At 36.9% G+C, this 27,294-nt stretch overlaps 1 protein-coding gene and 1 non-coding gene across 3 annotated transcripts in view; one reads left to right on the plus strand and one right to left on the minus strand.

Moving 5' to 3' along the window:
* Positions 1-27,294, minus strand: part of LOC140138064 (target of rapamycin complex 2 subunit MAPKAP1-like) — a 90,268-nt gene that overhangs the window by 32,344 nt on the left and 30,630 nt on the right. For both annotated transcript variants that reach the window (XM_072159910.1, XM_072159908.1), the window contains exons 4-6: positions 21,176-21,327; positions 14,033-14,208; positions 10,014-10,199 (exon numbers count right to left, since the gene is read on the minus strand). In XM_072159910.1, coding sequence (XP_072016011.1) covers positions 10,014-10,199; positions 14,033-14,208; positions 21,176-21,327 — 514 coding nt within the window. The remainder of the gene's footprint in view (positions 1-10,013; positions 10,200-14,032; positions 14,209-21,175; positions 21,328-27,294) is intronic.
* Trnat-ggu (transfer RNA threonine (anticodon GGU)) lies at positions 3,864-3,937 on the plus strand. The gene has a single exon. It is a non-coding gene; the product is annotated as a tRNA-Thr (tRNA).

Below are 27,294 nucleotides of genomic sequence, written 5' to 3' on the forward strand. Positions count from 1 at the left end.
CCTGTATGCCTTTCAGAGGGTGGGTGGGAGGAGGGGCAAGCAACACAACAGCAAAATCATATAGTTACAGTTACAGACTCAAGATCTATGACCTCTGGCAACACCGCCTTGTCACAGGTCAACAACCTTTCGCCGCCAGATCATCAGACGGCCTGAAGATGCACCTAGGATAAGGTGCGATACTGTAGCCTCTCAAATAAAAGTGAATCCAGTTGAATAGTTTTATTTTCATTTTAATATTTATTAAACCTGGATGAATTACAACCTTCACAAATGTATAGTTACAGTTACATTTTAAACATACGATACCATTCATTAAATAATGTTGCTACCAAAAGGCCCAATTCTCAAAATTGGTTAATGAAAAACACACAAACAAGTTCCAGAAATGAAATAGCCCCTCCAAACATTTACAAATTCAACAACTCTGATTTCTACACATTAACAGCAGTAGAATCATTAGGAAATAGTGTGACAAATACTAGTAGTGATGTCACTGAAGGAAAACACATGTATCATCACATAAGATATGACCTGCCTGCCATCATAAGCAGTGTTTAATTAAGGCTAAAACAATGGAGGAAGTAACTCTAAGCCAAATAGGAAATGAAAGTGCTACCAATCTTTATAACCAAGATGCTAGAGTGTTGAGAGAGAGATTCCATGTTTATTCTCTATGTATACAGGATCAAGTGACAGATAAATTATGTTTGCTGAAGAAGTTCACAATGGCACAAGTAAAGAAGCAGCCTTTTTGGGGGAGGAGGACAGAGCCCAAGGGCCAGGGACCAGGCTCAGATTCAGAGTGCCTCCCTCCCCCTCCCCCTAGATGGCTTGTACTGGGCAGGCCAGCTTCTCTCTATTGAGCAGGAAAATGTGCCCATTTAACACCAAACATTCACCTTGATTATGTATGTGGCCCTAATTTATACATGTTTCCTATAGTCATTTTTGGGCAGGTCAGTGAGTTTGCACCTTTAGAGAATGCAATGATGCACAATATTACACAAGATTTAGAAACAAGACAATTAAACGCGGGTGGTTTGGTCCAGGTGCCCCCTCCCCCGGCCCTGCTGAAGAAGCATCAAGTTGAGAGTAACGTCATGTTGAATTTCGCAGTGGCAGAATTGAATCGCGTGCACTAACCTATTCCCACAGGTCATATACACCGAAGGGCAATTTATCCGTACGGTTATTTATCCGTACGGTTTACTGTGTAAACGCAACAATCGAATCTGCCACCACGAAATCCAACATGGCGTTACTCTCAACTTGAGACGAGACACACTATAGTATTTTGTCATCTATTTTTGTTTCCTTTCTTTTCCTTTTATTTCTTTATTTCACTTGCCTCTATATAACTATGGTCTTGCTGACTTAAACCCTAACGCAAATCCTAAAACCTTGAGTTGGAGATAGCTGTCAAATGAATAAAACTGGTGGATTCCTATGCCAGTATTCCATGCAGTCATTCATGGAATAATACTACATGTACATGGCTACCCCAGACTTGGTAATTTCACCAATTTTGTAATTTTTCAATTAATTTTGCGAGGAAAGAACTCCATGAAAGTGAATATCTAGGTCAAACAGGAAATGAAAGTAAGGTCTTTGACCAGCAAAAGCCTACACATCGATTTCCTATCATGAGGTGTTGATTGGATCAAACCAACTCACTTCACTGTTGCCAGAATGAGAAATATTCTTACTCAATTGGTGATAAACTAGTGAGCAGGCTGGGAAATAAGAAGTGCTGGACCAGGGGCTATGTTGTAAAAAAATAGCCCCTGGTTCACAGGGTTTTACAGGGAACCAGGGGATATTTTCAATGAACCATACCTCACTCAATCAGACTGGGAAATAAGAAGCACCAGACCAGAAGCTACTTTATAAAGAAAAATAACCCCTGGCTCACATGGTTTTACAGGGAACCAGGGGCTATTTTCAATAAAGCAGGGGCTAAATGGCCCCTGGCCCCCTGCTTACTTCCTAACCTGCTAGTGAGCATCACAGAGACACAAATCTATGCAACATTAGTATTGTGAATTCTGCATTTGTATAATTAAATCTATGCCCACTTTTTAGCTGCTATCTTCTTATTATTCAGGGTTCATCCATTATTTTTAAGTCATTATGTATATATCTGAAATCAACATACCCACACAGCATGTCTGTTTAAAGACAGTTCTTGTTGTTTTTGGTCTTCTAAGAAGTCAATTTCAATGACCTTGGAATGAGTATGGCTACCCAACTTTAATTAAGTTAAATCCGATTCCACATCGACTGCCAAGAATCCCGGGCAGAGAATGGTGTGTCAGATATTGGTTGATCCTTCATGTAATTATTTTGTGTAAGCTAATCCTAACCCTAACCCTAATCCTAACCCTAAACTAACCCTAACCCTAATTTCATGTATAATTACATGAAGGAGTAACCCAGATATTTGCATCACTTAGTAAATTGTGATCATGAAGAGGAGGAGGGAGGGAAGGAAGGAGGAAGAGGAGAAGAAACAGAATACAAAATGAAGGAAAAATCTGAAACTGACAGACAATATAACTCATTTGAATCTATGTGCCACAGAAAATACAGTTCCTCCTTTTACAAAAGCCACTCTAATGATTGTTATGATTGCTGCAATGGTAACCGAGTAAGACAACACAAGTTGGTCCTAATAACTTTGCTGATGAAGTGAAGAAGGAGATATCCCAACTGATGAGCATCTTAATTAGCGACATGATGGGGTGCTAATGATAAAATGATACCATTAGAGGTAGCCAATGAGAGTAGGGTAATTAGACCTGGCCACCACACAATACTGATGGACTAGTGTGAGCTGATGGGGATTACCAGAACTGTCCAAAACAATTTCTGGGCTTTTATCTTTATTTTCTTGTTTCTCTTATTTATAGGATGTTCATCACACTTGGGCTGCTTCTTTAAGTATCAATTTACGTACTAGTGAACAAGACATTTGGTTGATCACTAAAAATTCTTGCTTGTTCTGTTTCATATCTGTGAGTCAAGTGAGGGAGCAACAACTTTGTCCCTTTATGTTTAAAGAAATCAAAATATTTGATTAATAATAGCAGAACAATAAATCTGAATCTTAATCTGACAACTGGACAAGGAGGTCTTACAGGTCCATGCCATTTACAGTTATTGCCAGGACTGGAAAAAATTTCCCTGGAAGCTGATCACAATTTCCGTTCAAAAAGACAAATTTCCCTCTAAATTCTTATGTATTTCTTTGTTTAAGGACCTTAATTTCCCTCCATATTTCCAAATTTCCCGGGAAGGACCTTTCCACTTTCCACATTTTTCCACAAGTTGAGTATACTCATAATACACAACAAGTTGTTAAGAATCCATGTTTCATTTTGCATGAAGAATTGTACTTTTTCAGATATTTTTTCACAATAATTGGAGAGATGGACAGAGGGAAAGAAATTTTTGTGAGGAAAAAAAACATATGTGCGAGAGCAAGCGATCAAGACACATGATTGTGGGGACAAACAAATTTAGGATTAACGTTTGGGTAGGGTTTTTATTAAGAGAATTGATGTTGAAATGGGCAGTACAGATAGGGTAAAGTTGCTCTGAAGAGACAGACAGACACCCACCCAGACAGACAGAAATATTGCAGTCAGACAGATATACATTGTAGGGAGAGGGGGACAGAGAGAGACACAGAGAAATAAATAAAAAATGATTGAAAATAAAGCACCTAATGAATGCCAACCATTTGTGACCCATCACATCAAAACCAACCACTTCGCTGCAGAAATGAAAATGGAGATTTAAACATTAGCGGGTATTGAACTGAAGGCCTATAGATAATAACATCACTGCTCTTCTCCATCTGACTTATTAGCTCAGTTGGTAGAGCATCGGTCCGGTGATCCGAAGGTCCCAGGTTCAAATCCTGGATAGTCAGTGAAATTTTTTCACTGGCTGTCATTTATGTATGTGTTGACTTGACTTAAAAACCTTGCTCATTAGCTTTTTTAGCTTTATAAATGACACCTTACTTGTTGAAATCAGATACAGTAAAAATGTTTTACGAGGCAAAACATGCTCAAATTTCTTTTTATTTTCTTTATATTTTCTCATCTTCTTTCATTGTAATCTGCTAATGAAGCCAGCCGTGAGGTGGTTGGTTTTGATGTGATGGGTCACATTTGCTTTAAATCTGTAGCTATTCTTATCATATCATTAAGCATTTCTAAGAATAACATCAAAGGTACCGGCTTGCTTGTACTGTTGATACTAGGTTCTTTGTACCTAGTACGGATTCATTGTAGGTTGTGACCGCGTATTTCCTACATTGGGGGAATTCATTGTGCTAAAAAGGTAGGACACAGAGTTGGGCAGGTGGAAATACTAAGCTCTTTTCAATCATTCTATTGCTCAGTGTTTTATGGTAACTTGTGATTGTAATGTCTAAAAATATTATTTTTTAAATATTAATAAGAATAATTTTATGGTATGATAAATTTGTTATTGGGTATAGCATCAACACGTTATGGGAATTACCATGCATTATTGTGTTTAGTATCATATTGGGCCACGCATGGTAATTCCCATAACCTGTCTCCGCTTCACCCAATAACTAATAACCTTTCTCTCTCTATCTCTTTCTCTTCATGAGACTGCTTGATCCACCAGTTGGACTACAACAAGACAGCTATGCTTCATTCTTCCTTTCAACTTAACTCTTTTTACCATCCCATCTTAATTAAGTTAAAAGAAGAGGGTCGTCCGGCTAATCCGGCTATTGCCCCCTACTTCAACCATCACCCTATCAGACAGCCCTGGCACCGGTGAGAACACCAGCAACTGAAAATACACATTAGGCACAGTTAACAAGCAATAGAGTGAGCAAGCGAAATAGAGCACCAGAGAGAGAGAGAGAGAGAGAGCGTGGTTGACATGGCTGGGTGTCGCAGCAAGCTGTCTGATTACGGCAAGATTAGTTGATGTGTACACCTGAGTAAGACATTGTGTGTATTCCCTCAGTGGCAAAATGACAACAATAATTAGATCTTGGGCATCAGGACCACCTGTGTTTAAATTGACACACCTGTGTAAAGATGTACCTGCCTCAAGATACTCTGACATCGGTGTATCATGCTTGTACGCTAAGCAAGTAAAAAGGGTGTCTTTTTCAGCAACATGCAATATACACGCTGAACTTGCTTAGGGTATCAAATAGGAAAACAATTGAAAAATGTATACGTTTTCATCAATTTCTTTGAGCTTTAGGATATGATAAGTACAAATGATAATAATTACTTGACATGGGTATTGTTGAGGGCATGTTGAGGAAAAATAGAGTAGATATTAAAAATACACTTGAAGGGTAGGTATATTGCAGCTAAATACTTGCATATGGTATATGTCTTTATATAATGAGGCATATATTTGTTTAGGAAGCAATAATTCCATGTGTAATACTATTCACCGCTTAAAGGAGCTTTAACATGCTTATCATTCAGTGATGCAATTTGCTTTAGTTTACGCACCTCATATTCTTTTACGTATATAAATCTATTAAGTAACAGAAATCAGGCCCAGAAAAAATTTCCCAAGAAGAAAAGCCAAAATCCCCATAATTTCTTTGGGAAAGCAAAATTTCCCTCCAAATGGCAAAATTTTCCAATACGGAATTTTTCCATCCTTGTAAGCAATTATGTTTCTAGTATCACTGCTTTTGTATGTATACACAATGTACTAACCATTACCATCCAATAAATTTAAAATAAGGTAGAAACAAATTTAACGATATAGATACATCACAAGAAATATCCATCAAATAATTGAAAGGGAGACACAACTCAAATAGTAAACTAATAATCAAACCAAATGCCAGCAAAAAATAATAAATAGGCTAAGTTAATCTTCCAATTTACTTGTTATAAAATAGTATCCAGTACTAACACAGTACAACCTGTTCTCCTATTTTGATACAATGTCTGTACATCATGATACCACAATATATTTAATACAATGTGATTGAAACAGACAGAGATTTATGAAATTCAAAATGGACTAATTCATAAGTAGGATAAAGTGCAACAGCGTGGCACGTGTGCAGCAAATACCAAAGCTTTTAGCTTTTCCGCTAGCTCCTTATAGGACAAATGATTGAAACAAAACAAGGTGTTTCAGAAAATTGTGTTTTAACAAAGATTCACATTTGTATATTTGTATACAAGCAGATTTTACCACTTTTAGCAAGCATATTTTAGTATCAAAATTTGTTTTTACACAAATGTCACAGCTTTCGAGTTTGATGTGACCATATGTTATACCTCTAGTATAGTATGTAGTATCTAGCCTCCTATACAGTCTTCTGTGTGGAATAGGAATCCAACCATTTTCATACAAGACTGCATGGAAGTCTAAAACTTTTAAATAGAAGTCTCAGACTTTCCACTTATGACTGTAAACAAGTCCAAATCCATCATGTATTTTTCTAACTTTTTCAAAAACCTTTGCCAATCAACCCAACCTTGCAATTCAAACATGTCCAATCCAATTATGCAATTCATTTTTAAAATTGAAACTCTCTGTATCCACTGCACCAAGAAAAGGGAATTCCCCATGTGATGGGGAATTCCCCGATCTTTGTCAGGATTCAATGGCCTATTGTGTCCATGTTACCCATCAAGATTGAAAATGTTTCAATCTCTGATAGAAACCATCACAAAGGAGGAGGAACATGGGTCTGTTCACTCATTGTACCGACGACAAAGCAACATTTTCATCACATGAAATGGAAAAGCGTTCCTACTTGCAACATTAACCAAATTAACAATCACCGCAGATTACAGCACAACTTCAAAAAGTTTTATACATTTGCCTGCAGAAAGCACACTCATTATTTAAAAGATTACTTTTATATAGACTTCCATCAAACAGACTGGATTAGGACAACATATTTTATGAACTCAATCAAATAAAATGTTAATTTTGTTTAAAAAAGTTGTCACTAAACATCAAAGTTTTAATTTATTTTAATAATGAAATCCATCACCTCCTACACTGAGTTAAAATGTATGTAATTATTCTCGGTGCTTTCCTCCATTTAAAGTAGAAACACATTTTATTATTAAAATGATTTAATTTTCATAATAGCCAATCTGTTCTTATTGTAAAATCAAACTTTGCAGAAGCACTTTGTACAAAAGTATGAGTGATTGAAAAATCGTGCAAGGGAAAAAAATCTCACCAAGATCAAGCAAACTCATCTACTAGGACACAGTTCTGTCAGCAATATGCTTATACACTCAAATAATAACCTTTAAATGTATTCGGTACAAAAACTCATACTCAAAAAAAGTGATGTCAATTTTTGAGCTATGATTATTGAATAGAGGCTATTGAACCATGGCACTAGAACTGTAGTCAAATACTATATAGAAACACTCTGAGCAGAGCCGGATCTCAGGGAGTTAGTCAGCTCTCCAAGGACCACGCTTTACATAGCCTACACCAATGTTTAGTAATCATCAGATGAGACCCAGGGAAATTAGCCTCAGTGTGCAGGGGAAACCCCTTGTGAGGGGAGAGCGACGACCTTTTGTGACCTGCAAATAATTAAGTTTTTAATTCAGCATCCTTCTTTTCAGGATTTCAGGAATGGCCTAAGGACAGAAAGTAAAATTATACTATTGTTATGGACATGAGTAGCAAATTAAAAACACCTTAGAGCACTGAGAGGGGATGGCCATTGACCGACCTATATTCGTTACACGATCAATACAGTAGCCTTTTTCAACCTATTATTTTACAAGTTTTAACAACTTTCTTTGAAATTTGCAACACTCCAGGTATAAACTGTATAAAAGAGTATCACTTTCAGCAGAGTTGTATTACATTTCTATTACTATTTACAACAAACAGTATTTGTAACTGATACACAGAAATAAAAAGGCCATTCCAGTTGAAATTCATATACCAAATATGGAAGACATGAACCTAATCTCACATACAGGGAGTGTAGATTTCAAATGGAGACAGTTCAGTTCAGTTCAGTTCAGTTCAGTTCAGTTCAGTTCAGACACCCATTTAGGTAACCCCATTTGAAATTCACACTCCCTGTGTGGAAGATTAAGGTCATATTTTCCATAGGGGTTGTGGATTTCAACTGGAATAGTCCAATAGACTGGTAAAATCTAAAGTCTGCACAAAAAGAAACTCAGCTGTTATAAACACGCCTATAGCTTCGGAACTAATAATTGTTTTCACATTATTTCAACATAAAAAGAAGGGTGGTTTATTTACGCACACTTTGATACCTAATTTGTCCAATTTTGTTCAATATTAACAATGCAGCAGTGTTTTGGAAGAAAAATAGCCGAATATAAAAGTTGCAGCTATTTGTATTGATTTTGAAGTGAGCGTGAAGATAATGGTGGGCTTTACGTGCTACCGTGCTGGCATAATAACCATTGATCGCTGTAAACTGCAACTTTTAAAATCGGGTATTTTTCTTTAAAAACACTACTGTGTTGTTAATATTGAACAACATTTGACAAATGTGACCCCTCGGCACAACTGAGCCTGGATGTCGCCAGTGCCACTATTGAGATATGCTCCATCAAACTTAACAATAAACAATAGGAAGCAAAGGATTTATTGACTGTTTTATTGATTCTTCACTACTATAGAAGTACTATAGACATGATATACATCATTTTAAAGCTTATTTCAAGCAGAATATTTTGGTTGAATATCTCAAAAATGATGATTGGCGACTTCAGGGCTCAGTTGTGCCGAGGGGTCACAAATGTGGTATCAAAATGCGTGTAAATAATTCATCCTTCCCTCTATGTTAAAATATTGTGAAAACCATTATTAGTTCTGAAGCTATAGTCGTGTTTATAACAGCTGAGTTTCTTTTTGTGCATACTTTATATAGTATACATAAGTCACCCAAATAGTCAGGTCTAAAGAATTAGATGTGACAAATGTGACAAAATTCAAATAAAAATGTTGGAAGAACAAGCAATATCAATTCATTCAGCTGAATGGAAAATGAATCAATCCCAGTCCTCTAATGAGCCACAAATAATTTCTCTCAACTTGTTTATGCATAACTTTTTTCTCATTTGTACCCTTTTATAAGCTAGACTATAACTGTCCATTTGGGCCCTCAGAAAGTGGGCTTATTTTGAGACCTGATCAAGCCTATGCAATGCTACCTAACCTCTAGGAGTGTATCAATTGGCTATATTTTCCCCCAAGACAAAAAATAAATTGTCAAAGTGAACAAAAAAGATAACTTTGTTGTAGACTATCATCATGGCAACTTTTTGATTTCGCCCAAGGTATATTTTGAGGACAGGGTTGCTCAGCGGTTACGGACTTGGATCATAATCTGAGAGCTTGTTTGAAGTGCATGGGTTCGAGTCCCCGTCCCACCACCGTCTTGCACCCTTGGGCAAGGCGTTTTGCCTCGCTTACCTCACCCCACCCCACCCCGCCCAGGTGCAATGGGAAGCTGCTAGGGGTAGTCACAGTCGTTGTACTGATGAACTCTGCGCCATTTGTAGGCTGCAAACGAGGTTCCGACATATTCTAATGACAGCGGAATAAATGGAAAGCACTTTGACGCTGTTTACGGCATTAAGCGCAATATAAATATCTACATTTATTTATTATTTATATGGCCTGTAACAACAACAAAACAACAACACCAACACCAGCAACAACAACAAGACAGTAAAACTACTTTGTTTCAGAAGCATTTAATTTGTTTGTGCTTTTCCGATTTTGAACTGTTCACTTGTTTCAAAACTTGTGATTCTAAGCTTCCTTTTACAGTATTAAATTTGTGAGGCATCCAGATTCACAAACTGATCATTTTTTGCATTTTGCCACATTAAAAATAACATTTAAAATCTGGATTTGCAAAACCCTGCCAAAATGGTTTATCATAAAAACAAAATCCCCTGAAATAAAGTAATTTTAGAGCCTTCTAAAACTTTCAAATCATGGTAACTTACACAGTAACAAGAAGTTTTCCCTCAACTTTTTCTGCAACCACAGGCTTAGGTAATTCCTTCTCTGTCAAAGCTAATGTATTGAAACCAAACTTTGAAATGGCTTCTTTGCTATCCAGAGCAGGGAAATCAGTGTCCACCTCGCCATCTTCTTCTGCGATCATCAGAGCATAGTTTTCAACATTCTCACTGAAATGGAAAAGACATTACGTAATCATGTATATCTCTTAAATTTAATCATCAGAGCATAGCTCCCTAAATTTTTAGCTATTCTCACTGAAATGAAAAGACAGGAGGTGAAATTATGTAATGCCTGATATGTCAGTGAAAACCAAAGGGACCTAGGAGATGGGACATCGCCCAAATGGACTTTATACTTTAGCGAGAGATGAAGAAATACAAAAGGCATATAATTTCATTTCTTGTAGCATTCAAATACCTAATACCTTGAAAATGAAATATTTTATTATTTGGCAAGGTCCTTTCATGCTGCCCACCCGCTCTTCCTGATTATCACGTAAAAATGACGAGGTAATGTATGGCTGATGTGATGCTACGCAGCTTGTTCAGTGAATGAGGAGCCTATGTGATGACAATGTGATACAATTAGCCAATCGGAACCCGCTGTAAGCAGTGCCAAATCAGCAGAGTGCTAAAGGACCTTGCCAAATACTATAGCATTATGAAGTCAAACTTATGTGAATCACAGTACTGCAGAATTCATCATACTAAACAATCCAGGTATGTGAAAGAGATTACATTATTAGTGACTTTGTGCAAACATCTTTCAAGCTTGAAAAATGATTAAATATGCTCCCAAAAATGATTAAATAAAATTATGCTCAAAATATGAGAAAAGCTAACAAATTGCTGTTGCAAAAAATCTATATTACAACAAAGACATCTTTTTAAAACCGATACTCTTTTACAGCAAACGATACAACAAAATGATATCTCAATTGATGCTCACATACGTCATGAATTTCATTTAGAACAAACCATATGTTGGGTAGCTTACACTGAGATCCATATAATTGTAAGCAGATATGCCTACATGGTTTACAAACTCATCGGGCAGAGCTGCGGAGTAAAATACTCTACGATGTTGTCCATGTTAATCAGGACAGTGATTTTTATTGTCGGCTAACACTGTTATCACATATGCTTAGAAGACTAGCAAAGTTCTGATGAACCCAGCAGAATAGACAATGGAATTATCCATTTAAAATACACACCCCCACTGAGGAAGACTTTGGAATTCCAACCAAATTCAAAAGTGTAAATAATACCAGATCCCAAACAGGTGTGGACGATCTTGGAATTCCAAACAAAAAATTGTTCATTTGAGGATAAATTATGTCAAATTCAACTGGATTCTTGTAAATTTCCAATTTTTGACTAGAATTTTACATAAAAACTAAAAAAAAACCCATTTCCTGTTGAAATGACCATAAGGTGCAAGTGAAATCTTTGACAGGGCTTGTGTGGATTTTAAATGGAATAGCGCAATATGGTGTCATGTCCTTATCAGAGAAGGGTTGATTTATTGACTATGATGAACATGAAAACCTAGCCTTAGTGCATACTAAGGGCTTCCAATGTACCTGAGGCTCTTCCTTTCTTTGACCAAAGCACTTCTGAGATCATGTACACAGCTGCTAATATTTTGTGTGCGTGTGTATTGGGGTGTGTGTGTGCATGTTTCATGGGTGGGTGGGGTGGGTAGGGGTGTGTGAGTGATGTGCCCTTTTGCATGTGTACTTGTGTGCCACAGGCTGTTAATGCACCGGGAAAATGCACGATTTTTGAGAGCAAATTTCGCGCACCAGTTTTAGAAAATTAGTGATTTGCGCGATTTGCCCATAATATTCCCAAAATGCGTGCATTTTCCCAAAAAAGTTCAAATTTGTAGTTTTAAAAAAAAAATTTAAATGTTTTCTTTTTTTCCTCGGAAATCGGAAATCCTTCCACGGCAGGGGTGGAATTTCGACACGCGTCAACTCGCGCAGAGACTCCCATAAAATGCCTTCAGTCAACTTGAACGGCTCATTCACTCAGCAAACTTACGTTCAAGTTCAACACCGGAATTCAACCACAGATTCTCAACACATTGAGAATCGCGAAAACACAACCAGCTTTCAACTCCGCTCATTTTTAACAAATTAATCAATACTACTGATTAATCAATAAAAGTTTCTAACCAATGCAGTGATTGGACATCTATCCGCTAACAACACAATAATCAGCCAATCATGTTCTGGTTTCTATACACGACAGCACTGTGACCCGTGTGACCCGACCTGATTGTGTGCTCACTTCCGGGTTCATGTTTACGACTGTCAAAATTGCACTGTGCTTTTTTTTCTGCATGGATTGTATTGCAGATCGACATGGATTTTTTCAATTTTAGTAAAAACTTACATTTTTTGGAAAATGAATACTTTAAAATGGATATCTTAGAAAAATGTTAAAATTCGCGGCCGAACCTAAAATGCGCGATTATACCCAAAATTCGTGAATTTTGGTGTTTTTTGCGCATCGCGAATTCTCCCGGTGCTTAATGTTATGTTTCATACTACACACATTCACATGACCCATGTGTCATGTTTGCCTGTATAGAATGTATCCAATTTGGTTTACATGTTGTACCTATGAATAACAATCTATGTAAATCGGTAGGCCTACAAGAAGTCCCATCACATAAACCAGACCATTCATGTCCCAAGAGAGGATATAATATCTGAACTTCAATTTCCTCACATCACTCACAATGACTGACAGGAGTAGGCCTAAATAATTCAGCCGAGTATTAATTAAATACCAAATCATGATCAATCACGGCACGTGATTAATGTATCACAAACGACTTGTGACACAGACAGAACCTTGATTTTCACATTGTAGAACAAGGTCAAAGATTAACCCATTTGCTAAACTTGCCATAATTGTAACCATGACAGCTGTCAAGAAGGAAACTCAAATTCACTTTCAACTAATCTTTGGGAGTGCGCCATTTTTAGACCCACACATATTATGTGATGTCACTTCCTAACATAACGATCATTACTATGTAGCAATAGCTCAAGTCATAGTTACATAATTTGTGAACAATAGTGGTTCTTATAATAACATATTTTTGTTATTGGTGATTCATCCCGCCTACTTTTTCATCTGCCAAGGTGTCTGACCAATCAGAATGCGTCAATTGCTATGATTGACATTGTGGTCATTGTTCACTCATTAAGACTTTAAATACCTGATATTAAGTGCTTAACCAATATAGTCTGACTTAAGTTTGAAAAGCAACTATAATCAGATAAAATCATGGAATAAACTGGCTTGAAAGAAAGTACAGAAAGTACACAGATGGTATTATATTACACTTTCGGCACATAAAATTTTGCCTGTACATGGGCTATTGCATCAAATGGATTCAATTGGGGGTTCATTCATCAGGGGGTACATCACCTCAGATACCGCTGCATCATGCAAGCACAACGTGAGGTGCTAAGAATCTGCCCTCCCATGTTGCTCAAAAAATGAACTTTTACAACATTGTACATACTCTATCACCTTATGTCTTCAACTTCATCTATGTAGACCATTAGTCATTAATGTACTGAGAAAGATTGAGCAATGGGCTATTCCAGTTTGAATCCATACAGGGGGTGTATACTTCAAATGGCTCACCCTTTCAAGTAACCCCATTATGTCTTCCATAGGTTGTGTATGAATGTCAACCCCTTTATTAACTGGAATAGCCCAATGAGCTGGATCAGTTACACACCAGGGTACAATCAATTTCATAGGGATGTCCTCACTATGAAATTGTTTTATTTTCTACATGAAGTGTTTGAGGCGGGAGAGCAAGGCCTAATGGTTAGGGTAATCGCTTCTACTGCATGAGATCTCTGGTTCAAATCCTGGCAGTGGTACCTTGCTTGACTTTAACAAGGCCGTTTGCTCGGTGGACTTTCCCCAGCATTTTCCCCAGCATTAAACCGCATCTATTACATTTTTACCTTAGTTGTGGTTCATAGCCATCATTGGTGTAATGCCAACATATAAGTCCTATAACATCTATCACACGGGCTGTCCCCATGACATGAAGTTCCATGGGAAATTCCCTTGCATCCCCTTCACACATGTCTAGATATATGTCAATCTGCTTGATAACACTACTACTGCCAACCTGTGCCTGTAATCAAAACAAATAGTGAGAAATAAATTATGTTTTATAAACTATACAAAGACAAAACAAACCAACAACAACATTAGAAAACCCACAATGGCTCAATTTAATCCTACAATGTTTTTCATAAATTAAGGATGATTTTGATACCAAGCAGAAGTAAATTTAATTTGCACATTTCCATGGTATGGGCACCTACCTAGTTCCTTCTTTGGTTACCCATTAAATCACACAAATACAGACAGCAAATGAATTAAGGTACCATTATGTTGGGCATGTTGGCGCAGCGGTACGGACTCCGCCTTGTAATTGGTGGATTATGAGTTCGAGCCCCGGCAGTGCCATCGTGTTGTGCTCTTGGGCAAGGCGCTTTACCTTACTTGCCTCTCTCTACCCAGGGGTGAAATGGGGACCTGTTATAAATATTGTCCATTGAGCGCCGCACAAAGGTATCATGAGCATGCCTTGGTCATTGTATGGCAGCTGACATATTCTAACGTCAGTGGAAGGAAGAAAGAAAGAAGAAGAGAAAACTTTTTCTTGTGTGCGGTTTTGAACCACCGACCCCTCAGGTGCCAGACACGTGCACAGGCCTACCTTGTCATGGGGGTGTAGCTTTGCCAGCCAAGCTTTCCGTGACCATATGACTGTTCGCATGATGAAGCAATCGCATCATATGGGATACCTGCCTGTGCATATGCTTTGTGAAGTGTGGTTTTTTGATGTTTGGTATGGTTAGGGTTAGGGAAGCTCATACTAGTAAAATTGTAGGCCTCAGATGTTCATGGGTATATTTATAAACTTGAAAAATTTTTGGGAAATGAAAAATAGGTATTTTTACCTAATTAGCACCCCTCCCCTAATAAGCACCCATACAGAAATGTTAGAGTGACAAGTGTCTCAGCAGCAACCCAATACAACTAAATGTCTGAATAAAATTGCTTTCTAAAACTTCCAGTTTAAGATTATTGTGATTTTGTCTTAAATGTTCACTGTAATGTTAATGTTTATGCATTAATTCCCACTTGTAACTTTCATTTCATAATTTATATAAACGCCTCCAAACCCAGGGCACTAACTATAGTCCATCAACTCAGATAGTAAATAAACCTAGGAAACTGGAGGTATGAAAATAATTATTTCAGTACAATGCGTGTGTAAATGCTTCTTTGGCGTGCCAACTGCTGTGTGATTTGTACTTGCCAAGCCCACCATGCTCTCTATGCGTTGCGTTTTTTAACACGCAGTGTGTGTGATGCAAAGCATCGACACCGATGCCACAGATTTGGTTTGTACTTTTGGGTTAAAGTAGTATAGTTGGAATTCAGTACAGGGGAAAAAGTATTTGCTAATATGATCAGTTTGCGATTGCAACTGACAAAATTTATGAAATTTTCATGCACACAAATATTACAAGTTTACATAATAAAGTTAGTACAAGATGAGTCAAAGTGACCTAAAGGTAACACAGTCACAGGATTCATTTATTCTAAAATAAGTCATGATATGCCTATGGTCATAAACATAGCGCTGTCAGTAAAGCCTTCAAAAACAAAGTCACTCAAAGTTACTCACAATAATACAGAGTACTTTATACTTGCACAATGTATAACCAATCTATATTCATATTGGCTTGCAAGTGACATACTTTTGGGATTTTAAAATCATGTCAAAAAGCAAAAGGGCAAATTTTGGAAACCTATCTTTAAATTTGTGGGTCTAAAAAATGTATAATAATAATAACGAATCAACACACTGGTATTGTTCATGTTTTTGTTTGTTGTGTTTTTGTTGTTGTTGATGATGCTGTTGTTGATATTGATATTTGGTTTACAATAAGAGCTTCAAGCAAAATGCATATCATCTTATCAAAAGTATGCCATCAAACCAACATTTTCCTTATACCTTGCACTACTGAAAAGTGCCACCCTCAAGGCCCATTTTTTCAAGCTCTTTTTTCATCCTGGATATCTCCCATTTGATGTTGCTGACACTTTTGGCTAAAATATTTTCCAATTATATTCTTAAGTTCCAAGCTCCAAGCTCTTATTGTAGAGAGACATCAAAATTGTATCATTTACAAATTAATACACAAATTTTAACTTATAGTGGCTACCTTTGGATATACTCTACATCTCCTCTAAAAATAGCAAACAAATAGAAAAGTCACAGAGTTATACCTACAATTACATAAAATCATTGCTCTTTACCATGTTAACAGAAAGCAACTGACCACTTTGGCCCAAGACATACAGGGTGTCCCAAAAGTCTCGATACCATTTGGAACCCTCATATCTTTCTGTGCTAGGATTGTCCTAAAATTAATTTTTAGAATATGCTTTGACTTGGAACACTTTTAATGGAAAACAACTGATGTTTTCCTTGGGCTTGCAGTTACAATAAGAAGAATGACACTTATATATATATATATTCAATGTTGACCTCCCCATCTTTCATCATCCACTGCGAATTATTAAAAGTTACGTCCTTACAGTCCTGGTGCAGGAGTCTTGTGACAGAGCTGAGAATTGAAGGATTGAATATTACATAACTTCAGAAGATAGCTTTTTCTGGCTTGATTTCTGAATAAAATCAAAGCACAAGAACACATTTGTTGTGATGTTTATCATCTTCATAGGGTTGAAACTTCTCAAGAACAGTTTGATATTGCAATTGAATTGAATGGGGGGGGGGGGCATTGACCTAGAAGTTCAGAGGAGGTAGTGGATACTTTGGATCCGGAGATGTGTTGTAAACTTATTTTATGGTTTTGTGTGTAATATGCCCAACTGAATCACCATAGATTATTTATTATGTTAGTGGGTTTACATATCAAATTTGGTGTCAAAATAATTGCAAAAGTTTCCTCTGTCCAACGATACCTTCATGTTTGTTGGTTGCTGTATACTATATGTAGAGTTATGAATGTTTAAAATGGTATAGAGACTTTTGGGACACTCTGTACCTTATACACCATGCATATAGCATCATTCAGGGCTACAGCTACAAGCAGGTGCACAACTCTAATCAGCCTACATAGAATAACCATTGCAGCCAGGATCAGCTCCCTAGTTGTGGTTCTTGAAAAGTGTTGTCAAAACTTTTAGGTTGCTCTCTCCAAATTATTTCCAATCAATTTATCAAATCGGTGTGTGTTTCTATTATTATCCTACACAAGAACAATACTTGCATTAAGTGTTACTTAAATCTGATATAGCAGGAAGTTGTTGTTCCAAAAACACGTAGTATATGTAATTCCTCTATAAACCGACAAATCTATATCAAATTGAGACAATTTTAAAAATATTTCAAGGAATTTCAACTGTAAAAGCATTTCATGCCATTTATACTGCTTGGAGTTATTTATACTACTGGAAGTTAGTGGAAGAAAGGATGTTTTTACCAATTGTCAAGAAGATTTAAACACAGTCATGTGTCGCAACAACGTGATGGGCGAAGGTAAAAATGGGATATAGTATGATTAAACAAAAACAAAAAGGTTGAAGGTGTGTGACTGGCTTGACAGCATCGTGTTCCAATATCTGTACCCCACTTTTAGCCCCATCAAAATGCAGATTTTGGTATCAGATAAAACTATTAAAAGTTTATTTAGTGTGGCCTTTATAAAATTCCTTTTCGGGGTCCAAGTATTTTACATATTAGGGTTAGTTGTCTGAGGCATGGGTAGCACTAGGTTTTCAAACAAGGGGTAACAATTTTGAAATTTTGTGAACCTATGGATCCAAAACTAAAATAGAAACAAAGGGTTCAAATGACCCTTAAGCAACCTCTAAATGGTAATTTTATGCACCAAAAGCTTAATGAATGCGCCTATGACCCCATGGCGCAAGGTAGCGCTACCCCTGGTCTGAGGTAGCAAAGACCAAAAAATGAAGGTGGTCATCATTGGCCCTGTCTACCATGATAAATGTGTACACTATTTTAGCACAAAAATAAAAGAAAATTTTGTGTTTAAAAATTTATCAATTTTTCACTATTTTTTCCCATAACTAAGGTGAAATTTTGTGCTTACTGGACCAATTTTCAATTTTTCACTAGGGGGGATTAAGGGGATGTAATTTTCTTCGGGGTTGGTTTTAGAGGGATTGAAATTATCTTTTGGGATTGAATTAGCAAACCCAAACCACCCATTATTAAGGTCATGTGCAGGCACCCCACCAGTTTGATACTCACACTACACGCTCATAAAAATTTGCACCCCCTACAAAAAATCTTGGCTATGGGCCTGGTCATGTCTTCCATGGGGTATGAATTTCAACTGGAATAGCCCAATATTGGGGCTGATTGTTTACACTGGTCTGCACTGAATAGGTCTACTCATAGGTTTGGGACAATGATAATAACCTCTATGATGGTTGCTTAAACCTTCCAATGGTGCCTGGTTCCTGGTCACTTATTCACAACCAAAGTATGGATGAATTGTCCTAACATAAAGCGTTCCCCTAGTAGAAACATCCAGTCAAATCGCATAAAAATTACTATGCTGCTAAGCCGGGGAGCGAGATTACTATGTAAATATTTACCTAAAGGCCCCTGAACTAGGATAAACAATGTCACACTTGGACTGCGATAATGTCAAAATACACTGTTTTCACATTTAATAAATTGTTTTACAGTTTTGCAGAAAAAAATGACATTTCAGATATTTTTAATTGCTGAGGCCCTGCATATCAATCACTAAGGATTGACATGAAAAGATTCCTTAACATTAAACCAAAAACGTAACAATTCTGAATGTCAACTACAAAGAAATACACACCGCTTTATGTCAATCGTGTAGATCGTTAAACTTCTGCCTTTAAAGCAAGCAAATATTCATGAACCATACTAGTAAGCTTGAATACCACTAAGGATTTTAGCTCCATGCATTTAAATGACTAAACAGGTATTGTTTACAAATCAAATAGGGTAAACAAAACACCGACCTTAGCCTACTATTTACACCACGCAACACAAACACTAACACAGCAATTTTTCAGGTGTTTAATTCCCTTCTTTTTATTCATCAGTGGGGTGAATTTCAGAGTCATTACCGCTCACGGTCTGCTGGTCATTCAGTAATAATACTGTTTCAATAGCCATCAAGGCCGCCTAGAGTTATTAAATCGGCATTAAGGGGGTTTCAATGGCGTATTGAGAACAAAACACTGTAATGCAATACCCTACGATTGTTACAGTATCACGAAGCAAAAACGCCTTCAGCTTTGTGTGCCGTTCCTTCCAGCTAATATTTTACATGTGTGTATACAATACAAAGTATACAATGTTGTTGGGCTAGCTGGGGTTGACTGCATAAAAGCTTAATGCTCTGCATGCTAGCCATGTGCTTCAGCGGAAAAAGTTTTGAAATATTTTCTCAAAATATCAAGAGCTATCTTAAGAACTACTGAACCAATATTAGGCTTGTTTGTACTCATTTTAATGCATTTTTCATGCTGATTCCAAATATGATCTTGAAAATTTACATTTCTGAAATTTTTGAATTAAACAAAAAAAAATTTAAACATGTCGTCTGCAGTCGACACCCGCGTGAAGAGAGTTAACTTACCAATTCACCTAATACTATGATACAATCAAAGAATCTAATCCACCTTTGTTTTGTTTTGTTTTTGAAAAAAACTGCTTACATCCAATTTTGCAAACTGGTATTCTATTTCAATTACAGATTTGAATAGATTTAGCGGTATTAATCTTGAAATAATGGTGAAAACATGTGGTGAGCTAGGGATACAATGTAAGCATCTCGTTGGTTAAGTAACTATGCACTTGTATGTACATGGCAACAGTAGAAGCCAGTACCGTTACTGAACACTTTCAAAACATCTTCTCCAAATATTGTGACAACCCTAGGACAAGACAATAACTGTTACACCATGGCTAGGTAAGCGTAATGTCAAAGATTATGGAATATGAGTTAAAATGAGTGTACTGGCGGTGGAGGCTGGTAAGGGGAATATCAACAGATAGCAAGGAAGAATAATGGGTTGTGTTATGTTATTGTGTTGGGGATGTCAATCATTCTAACTGACAGCTACAATATATGGCTGGCTATCTGCTACAGATTGTACACAAGAAAATTTCAGGGAGAGAAAATTACAGCTTTTCAAACAGTATTCACTTTTGCTGGATGATCAGGGAAGTGAGTCCTGATTCTAGATTCAGAACTAGGATTCACCAGAAGGAAGGACACCCTGTTTCAGGAAAGTTGCAATCAACTAAATTCAAAGTAGCAATTCAAATTTAAATGAAAATGCAGAAATACAAAGTGATTTTTAGAGAGAGCACTGCCTGATACGAAGGTCATCAGACTTTCCAGAAAAAAAGTTTGTCTTTAAGGAGAAAACGTGTTTGATTGCAGCTTGCTTGTACATTTGATGTTTGTTATCATCTGTTGGCATGCTCAAAACAATAGATTCTGGTTCAAAATAAATGGAGGCTGAGGGCAATTAGCCCCAAAATTTCACAAAATAGCCTTAATACTGGTCGATGGCTGAACACACAAGGGCTACTTTTTGGAGAATATACTTGCCCCTGTCATCAAAAAAAGTATTTTAAGCCCTGCAGTAAACCATTTCCATAATTACCGAAATCTTCGAAGACTACGCCATCCACGATCGTCCATGTGCACATCATTACTGTGCACCACTTGACCACTTCAACATAGAGTGATGATCTGCATATCAACAATGTTGTTGTCAAGGTTTCTCTGCATAGGATTTTGGGAATTGCCCAGAGCTCATCTCGATTTGAGGAAAAAACATTCATTTTCTTGTAAATGTTTAAATATTTTTACCGGTTCTATGGTACGATATCTGGTTTTGGTTCTGAGGTCTGTTGTAGGGGACACTCATATGTCTACTCAAGCAGAATTTCAAGAAACTACCATTTAAAAAAGCGACGAGGTCCGAGACAGAACATTTTGAATGACCTTCATATTTTAGCTGATACTAACCTTGCCATCAAATTTAGCGTATTCTGAGAAAGGATTACTTGCTACGGCTGGACAGGTATCCATCTGTTGTGACAGAGCTGAATGCTTCTTGAGCCGTCTAATATTGGGAGGATGCACCTTTTTCTTCTTAAATAAGTCATCAAGTTCTTCATCTGAAATCAAACAATGAAGAGAAAAAAAACATGAATTTATACTTACAATACAAATGTATTTAATCACTTTGTAATGCAGTTGTACTGCTACTTAGCCCTTAATGGATACTAACAACAACAGCAACAAAATTGAGTCACTTGATCCATTTTAATTCATCATTAAAATATGAAAAATTAATTTAAGAAGCACTTTCCGGCAATACAAAAATCATTAGAAAATTGCTTTTCCAGTGAATTTTACACAATTAAAGAGCATATAATGATGCACTTTATTGCAAACTTGTTCTACAAACACAAATTGTTAATATATTTTCAATATTTTTAACTTATCAATAATGAAGAGGGGAACCTTTGAAGGCTGCTGCGATATGAATAAAAATCATCCTATAATAAAACATGTCTACTAAACTAATCAAATGCAAATTGCAATTCCATTATCATTAATTTTATTTGGCCTATTTTTAAAATAAAAACCAGTCAATACGATATCAGTCAGGACATTATCTTCCAAATTTCATCAGTCATTTGTGTGCTACTTTCTAACATGAACTTTCTATTTATCTCGCTGCCTGATACATCCAATGGCCAATGACAATATTTAATCCACTAGGAGCCACAACATGCTCATCTATCAGGGTTAAGTTCTTTAACCCCAATACATTTGCGCATAATTGAATGACCTTTTGAAAATTTGAGTACAAAAACTCATACTCTGCAACATGAAGTTTAAATTTTGCACTATGAGTGTTTAATTGAAGTTATTGAACTATGGCAATGGGATGATGCCATTGTGGTCCATAGTGATCTGTGCAACAAGAGAGCAAAAATAATCTCATCCACAGTGGCATACATACTTTATTTAATCTCCATTCAACACTCACATCTCAAAATGTGACCTCAAGTTTAGGGGATGAGTTTTTGTACCCAACACATTCAAAGGTCATTCTACACATGTACTAATATATCAGAGTTATAGAACTGTGACCTGACAATGAGAATATTTGAGATCTCTGGGTTGAGATCCTAGTAATGACATATTAAAGTATTTTCCTCTGTCCCTTTTATGCTACCTGTTTATTTATTTCTTTAATAGCACAATCTTGTCCCACATTGCACTGACTGGCTAACAACAATGTTTCATCTTTGGCATATTACGGAAAAATTCCTTAGGGAGTAACGAGGTAATTTAAGTAATTTGGGGTTCTTTACCATCTTCCTGTGTGTCATATCCTTTTGCTGGACTGACCAGTACAACACCATATGGGTGCAAGTGTACTAGTAGGGCACATCTCATAGTGGATCATTCAGTAAAAGTGTACATTTGTATTCTACACAAATTTCTGGAACTCTTTGGCCAACTTACAGAGCCAACACTTTGGCCAACTTTCATGGCCAACTTTTACAAACAGGCTTAGAAAATATATGTTTCCTTGGAAGAATACATTGCAGCCAAATGTCCCACAAAAATATAATTATTTCCCACAATATCTTATTAATCCTTTATTTGGAGAAACAAAATTTACATCCAAGTACCAAAGTTTCTCTCCATATGCTATAAATTCCCTTGAAGGTGCTTCTTAACTATCTCACTGTGCTCTGTGATCAGCCTGAAGCAGCATATAGTAAAAAACATTATACTTTTAAATAATGTAATCTACTAAGTATACCAGAAATGACTTTACTTATTACTTCCACAATTATGAATTTGTGTGCAATAATTGGGACATAAACACTGACAAGTGAATTTGTTTCTTATTTTTACTCTGATGGGATTATTGTTGGAGATCCTTGCCATTAGTCTGGGAAATCCAAACAGCTCCCTTCTTCCTTCTGGGGTCCACAGATACATCATGAACAAATGCCCTCAGCAAATGCAGGATTTTACACACTTTTCCATTGATTTTTATGCTTTCTGGAAAGCAGAATTTGTATATTCTCTTGTATTTTCAGTCTCTCTAGATGTCAAGGTGCTCCCCCCAGAGACATCCCTACTCCCAACCCATGAATATACACATTCTTAAGGCGAGTTTCCCCTCTAAGACTTGAATTTCTTGAATTTATCTTATTTTACAAGGTTCTGCACTGATGACCATCAGCCACCGATTTTTGCATTAACTTGCCTAAACCCTGGCAATGCATTGTCACTATATCAAGAACTGCTGGTTTTTTAAATCTACATTTGTATCATTTGTACACATATATTACACCTTGATTCACCACAAGTTCAGTAGTGACGAAGGTGAGGACGAATATTTCGCTGGCCACAATATTGAATCACGCAAGTGAAGGGTAATCACACAGAGCACACACGCACATGTATCAAGGCGGTTTGTCGGCATGCTTGTGACATGACCATGAAAAAGCATTACATTATTAGTGAACTTGAGGTGAACCAAAGTTGCATGCATGTGAATTGTACTCGAAGGAACACATTCTTCCAGGCTTTCACCATCGATGTTTCTGGACATCAGAATGAACAGACTGCAATATAGCCAGTGGCATAGCATCAAAGGGGCATGGCATTAACTGCCTACAGCCATATTGAACAAATGTTTGCAATGCCCATTCCAGAGGTGGTAAAATCTAACTCAAATCATCACAGCAGTTTTATTATCACAGAGTATACAGCAGGCATAACTGTACCATCAAGTCTTAGACTCTGACTCAAATCATCACAGCAATGATATCATCACAGAGTATACATCGGGCATAACTGTACCATCAAGTCTTAGACTCTGACTCAAATCATCACAGAGTATACATCGGGCATAACTTCAAGTCTTAGACCTTTTGTGAGATGTGTAACAGTTGCAGCAGTGGTGGCACTTTCCTGTTATCAGCCACTGCACAGAGCTTGTGGATTTCACCCTCTTTGCATCACAGAGTATACATCGGGCATAACTTCAAGTCTTAGACCTTTTGTGAGATGTGTAACAGTTGCAGCGGTGGTGGCACTTTCCTGTTATCAGCCACTGCACAGAGCTTGTGGATTTCACCCTCTTTTGACAAGTCCAATCACTCTATATTTTGATGAACAAGATCTGAAGATCACCCAATGTATTCAATTGTCAAAGTTACAGACATGGGTGGGGGTGATTGCATGTAGCAGCTGTATTAAAAGGTGGATGACAGCATAAATGTGTGATAATATTACTATAAACCATTACTATGTATACTAGGTATATGCAAGCACCTTAACTTTAAACCATTACCCTAACCCTTAACCCCAAGTCCTAATCCAAGAATAACCCTTCTCCTAACACTGACCGCAAACAAACCCTATCCAAAGTTTAACCCTACCCTAAAACACAAGGTGTAAGGGTATTCCCAAGTTATGCTTAAAGAGAAATTATTCAGTGGCATGATCAAGGTGGCAGCACAAGGGGGAGGGGAGTGGTAGATCGAACACAGGATACAACTTTCACTATACAAGTCAGGTCACTTGGGCATCTAGGGCTCGAATCGGGGAAGACCACTGGTACTACTAATTAGTGCCTCATAAACCACAATGCCCCCCCCCCTAGATCTGGTTATACCACAGATTTTCATTGATCAAAACTAATGTGTATTGCTTTCTTATATTGATTCAAAGTGCAGACAATACCATTGCGGAGTGGGCCTCATATTGGCTTTTTTTTTAGCTTATACAAGCAATTTCTTTTCTCTTAGTGTTGCAAAAGCAATGCTTTTTCCCTCAGTGTTGCAAAGGCAAAGTTTTGAGTGATTCTGTTGCTTTCTGCCAATATAACCATGAAAGTGATGGTAAATACCGTAACCACTCTGGTATAAGCCCACCCCTAGATGGCAGATTTCACTTCAAAAATAGGGGTGGGCTTTATAACTGGGGAAGGGCTAGTGCTTGAATTTAAAAATAAGAACAATCACCCCCATTTGTGTATGCCCAATGTACCAGTAATTTCTATCTTCTATGTCAATTTCTTAAAATTATAAGTGTGGAATATTAATTATCAGCTGATATTTCTTTTTTTTTATTTGTTCTTAAATGTGAGAGAAAAGCATTGATTTGATTGAAGAACTTGACCAAAATTAAATACTGGGCTTATACCCGAGTGCACCCTTGTTCCCAGAATGTTTTGAAAAAAATAGGGGTGGGCTTATAGTCGAAGGTGGGCTTATACCGGGTGATTACGGTACTTGAAAACAGAAAGTAAGAATTGGTCACTGTGTTTCAAATATGATCAGCTCCAAAACCTGACTAAAATCAATCTCATAATGGGCTATTCCAGTTGAAATCCATACACGCCATATGGAAGACATAACCTTAATCTCCCACACAGGGGTGTAGATTTCAAATGGCATCACCCATTCAGGTAACCTCATATGAAATTCACCCTCCATGGATGTCTTCCATAGGGTGTATGGATTTCAACTGGAATAACCCACTTTGCAGGACATGCTATGATATGATAAAGTGCGATATGCAGGAGGCATGTAAATCAGCTGTCAATCAAACAAAGTGCTAATCGTTTTGGGCGGACCAAATATGTGTTAGCCCAACCCTAGATTAGTTTAGATTACCCACAGTGCTAAGTTATTAGCATCTTTCATGTCTCGGATTATCAATAGATGCAGAATACTTATCTTCAAAATTGTAGTCCAATGAAAGAGATTTCGAAGGAAAAAATGGCTGGACCTGTTTATTTTTAGAATCTGTTGTGAAATGGCTCAAAAGAGGGAACAACTGTTGTTTTAGTATAACTACATTAGTTTGCATTTCGGTCTCACAACTTCCAAACATACCAGCAGTTCAAAAACATCATTCTGTAATAATGGTTACAGTTCATTATTCTGAAGGGTCGTTATTCCGAATGTTCGTTATTCTGAATGGTCATTATTCAGAATTTATAGAAAGGCTCGTTATTTCAAAGAGTCATTACTACAAATTTCAGAAAAACAAGCCTTCGGAATAACAAAAGGTGATAGCATTATAATTCCACAAAGTTTCTGAACTACAAGGCTTTGTTGTAATGTACTTCTTCTGCCTTCTGACACAAGATATTTTATAAAGAGAAAGTTTCCTTCCAGTGACTTGCACAATGAAGAGCCATGCACATCTGGCATTACTCTGTTTGGATTGCATTAGTGAAGCAAAGAATCTGAATAGGAGAATTTGGATTCCACATAGTCAATGCTATGGTCACGGAATCACTATTTTCACCATTCTATACATTCCCAACTATTAACTGAACTTGTGGTATACATGTACTTTTCCAACATAAATATATGCCTCAAAGTTTCTTCAAAATATATGCCTCAAAGTTTCTTCACACGCAACCTCACAGTTCCTTCACACTAAGCCTGGGATTTTTGGGCGGGCTCGTGGGTACACCACCCCCCCCCCCACCCCCGACATTACGTTACCCGGGCAGGAAATACCCTACCCGGGTGCCCGAAATTCAGTGGTTTGTTTGGTTTTTTTTCGGTTTTGTTGTGTCCCAGGACCTAGACCTAAATACTAGGATCATTCATGGTTGACTAAAAAAAAAAAAATTGCATGATTGTTTGTATTTTTAATATGAAAATTGATAATTTGTATTCATGTCATACTCTGTAATAATATAAAAATGTATTCAAATTCAATGCATTTCGATATCATTAATTAATAGAGTATGACATGAATACAAATGATCAATTTTCATATTAAAAACACAAAACATCATGTAATTTTTTTTAGGTCAATCATGAATGATCCTAGCATTTAGGGATACTACAAAACCGAAAAAATAAATAACGTTTTTTTGCAATTTGTTTTTTTTGCAAGAAAATATTCAAGTTGATGAAACATGTCAAATTGAGCATAAATGAAACACCATGTTCAGAAGTACTAGTATGTCTTGGGATATCACATTGATATAAGTTTGAATAGCGAGTTAAGACACCAGGATATCCCAGTAAGAACCGATTTATGTTACTTGAATGCACATCCTGCTTTCAAGGTTACATTTA

This window comes from Amphiura filiformis, chromosome 17 (assembly GCF_039555335.1).
Source record: "Amphiura filiformis chromosome 17, Afil_fr2py, whole genome shotgun sequence".
Lineage (NCBI taxonomy): Eukaryota > Metazoa > Echinodermata > Ophiuroidea > Amphilepidida > Amphiuridae > Amphiura > Amphiura filiformis.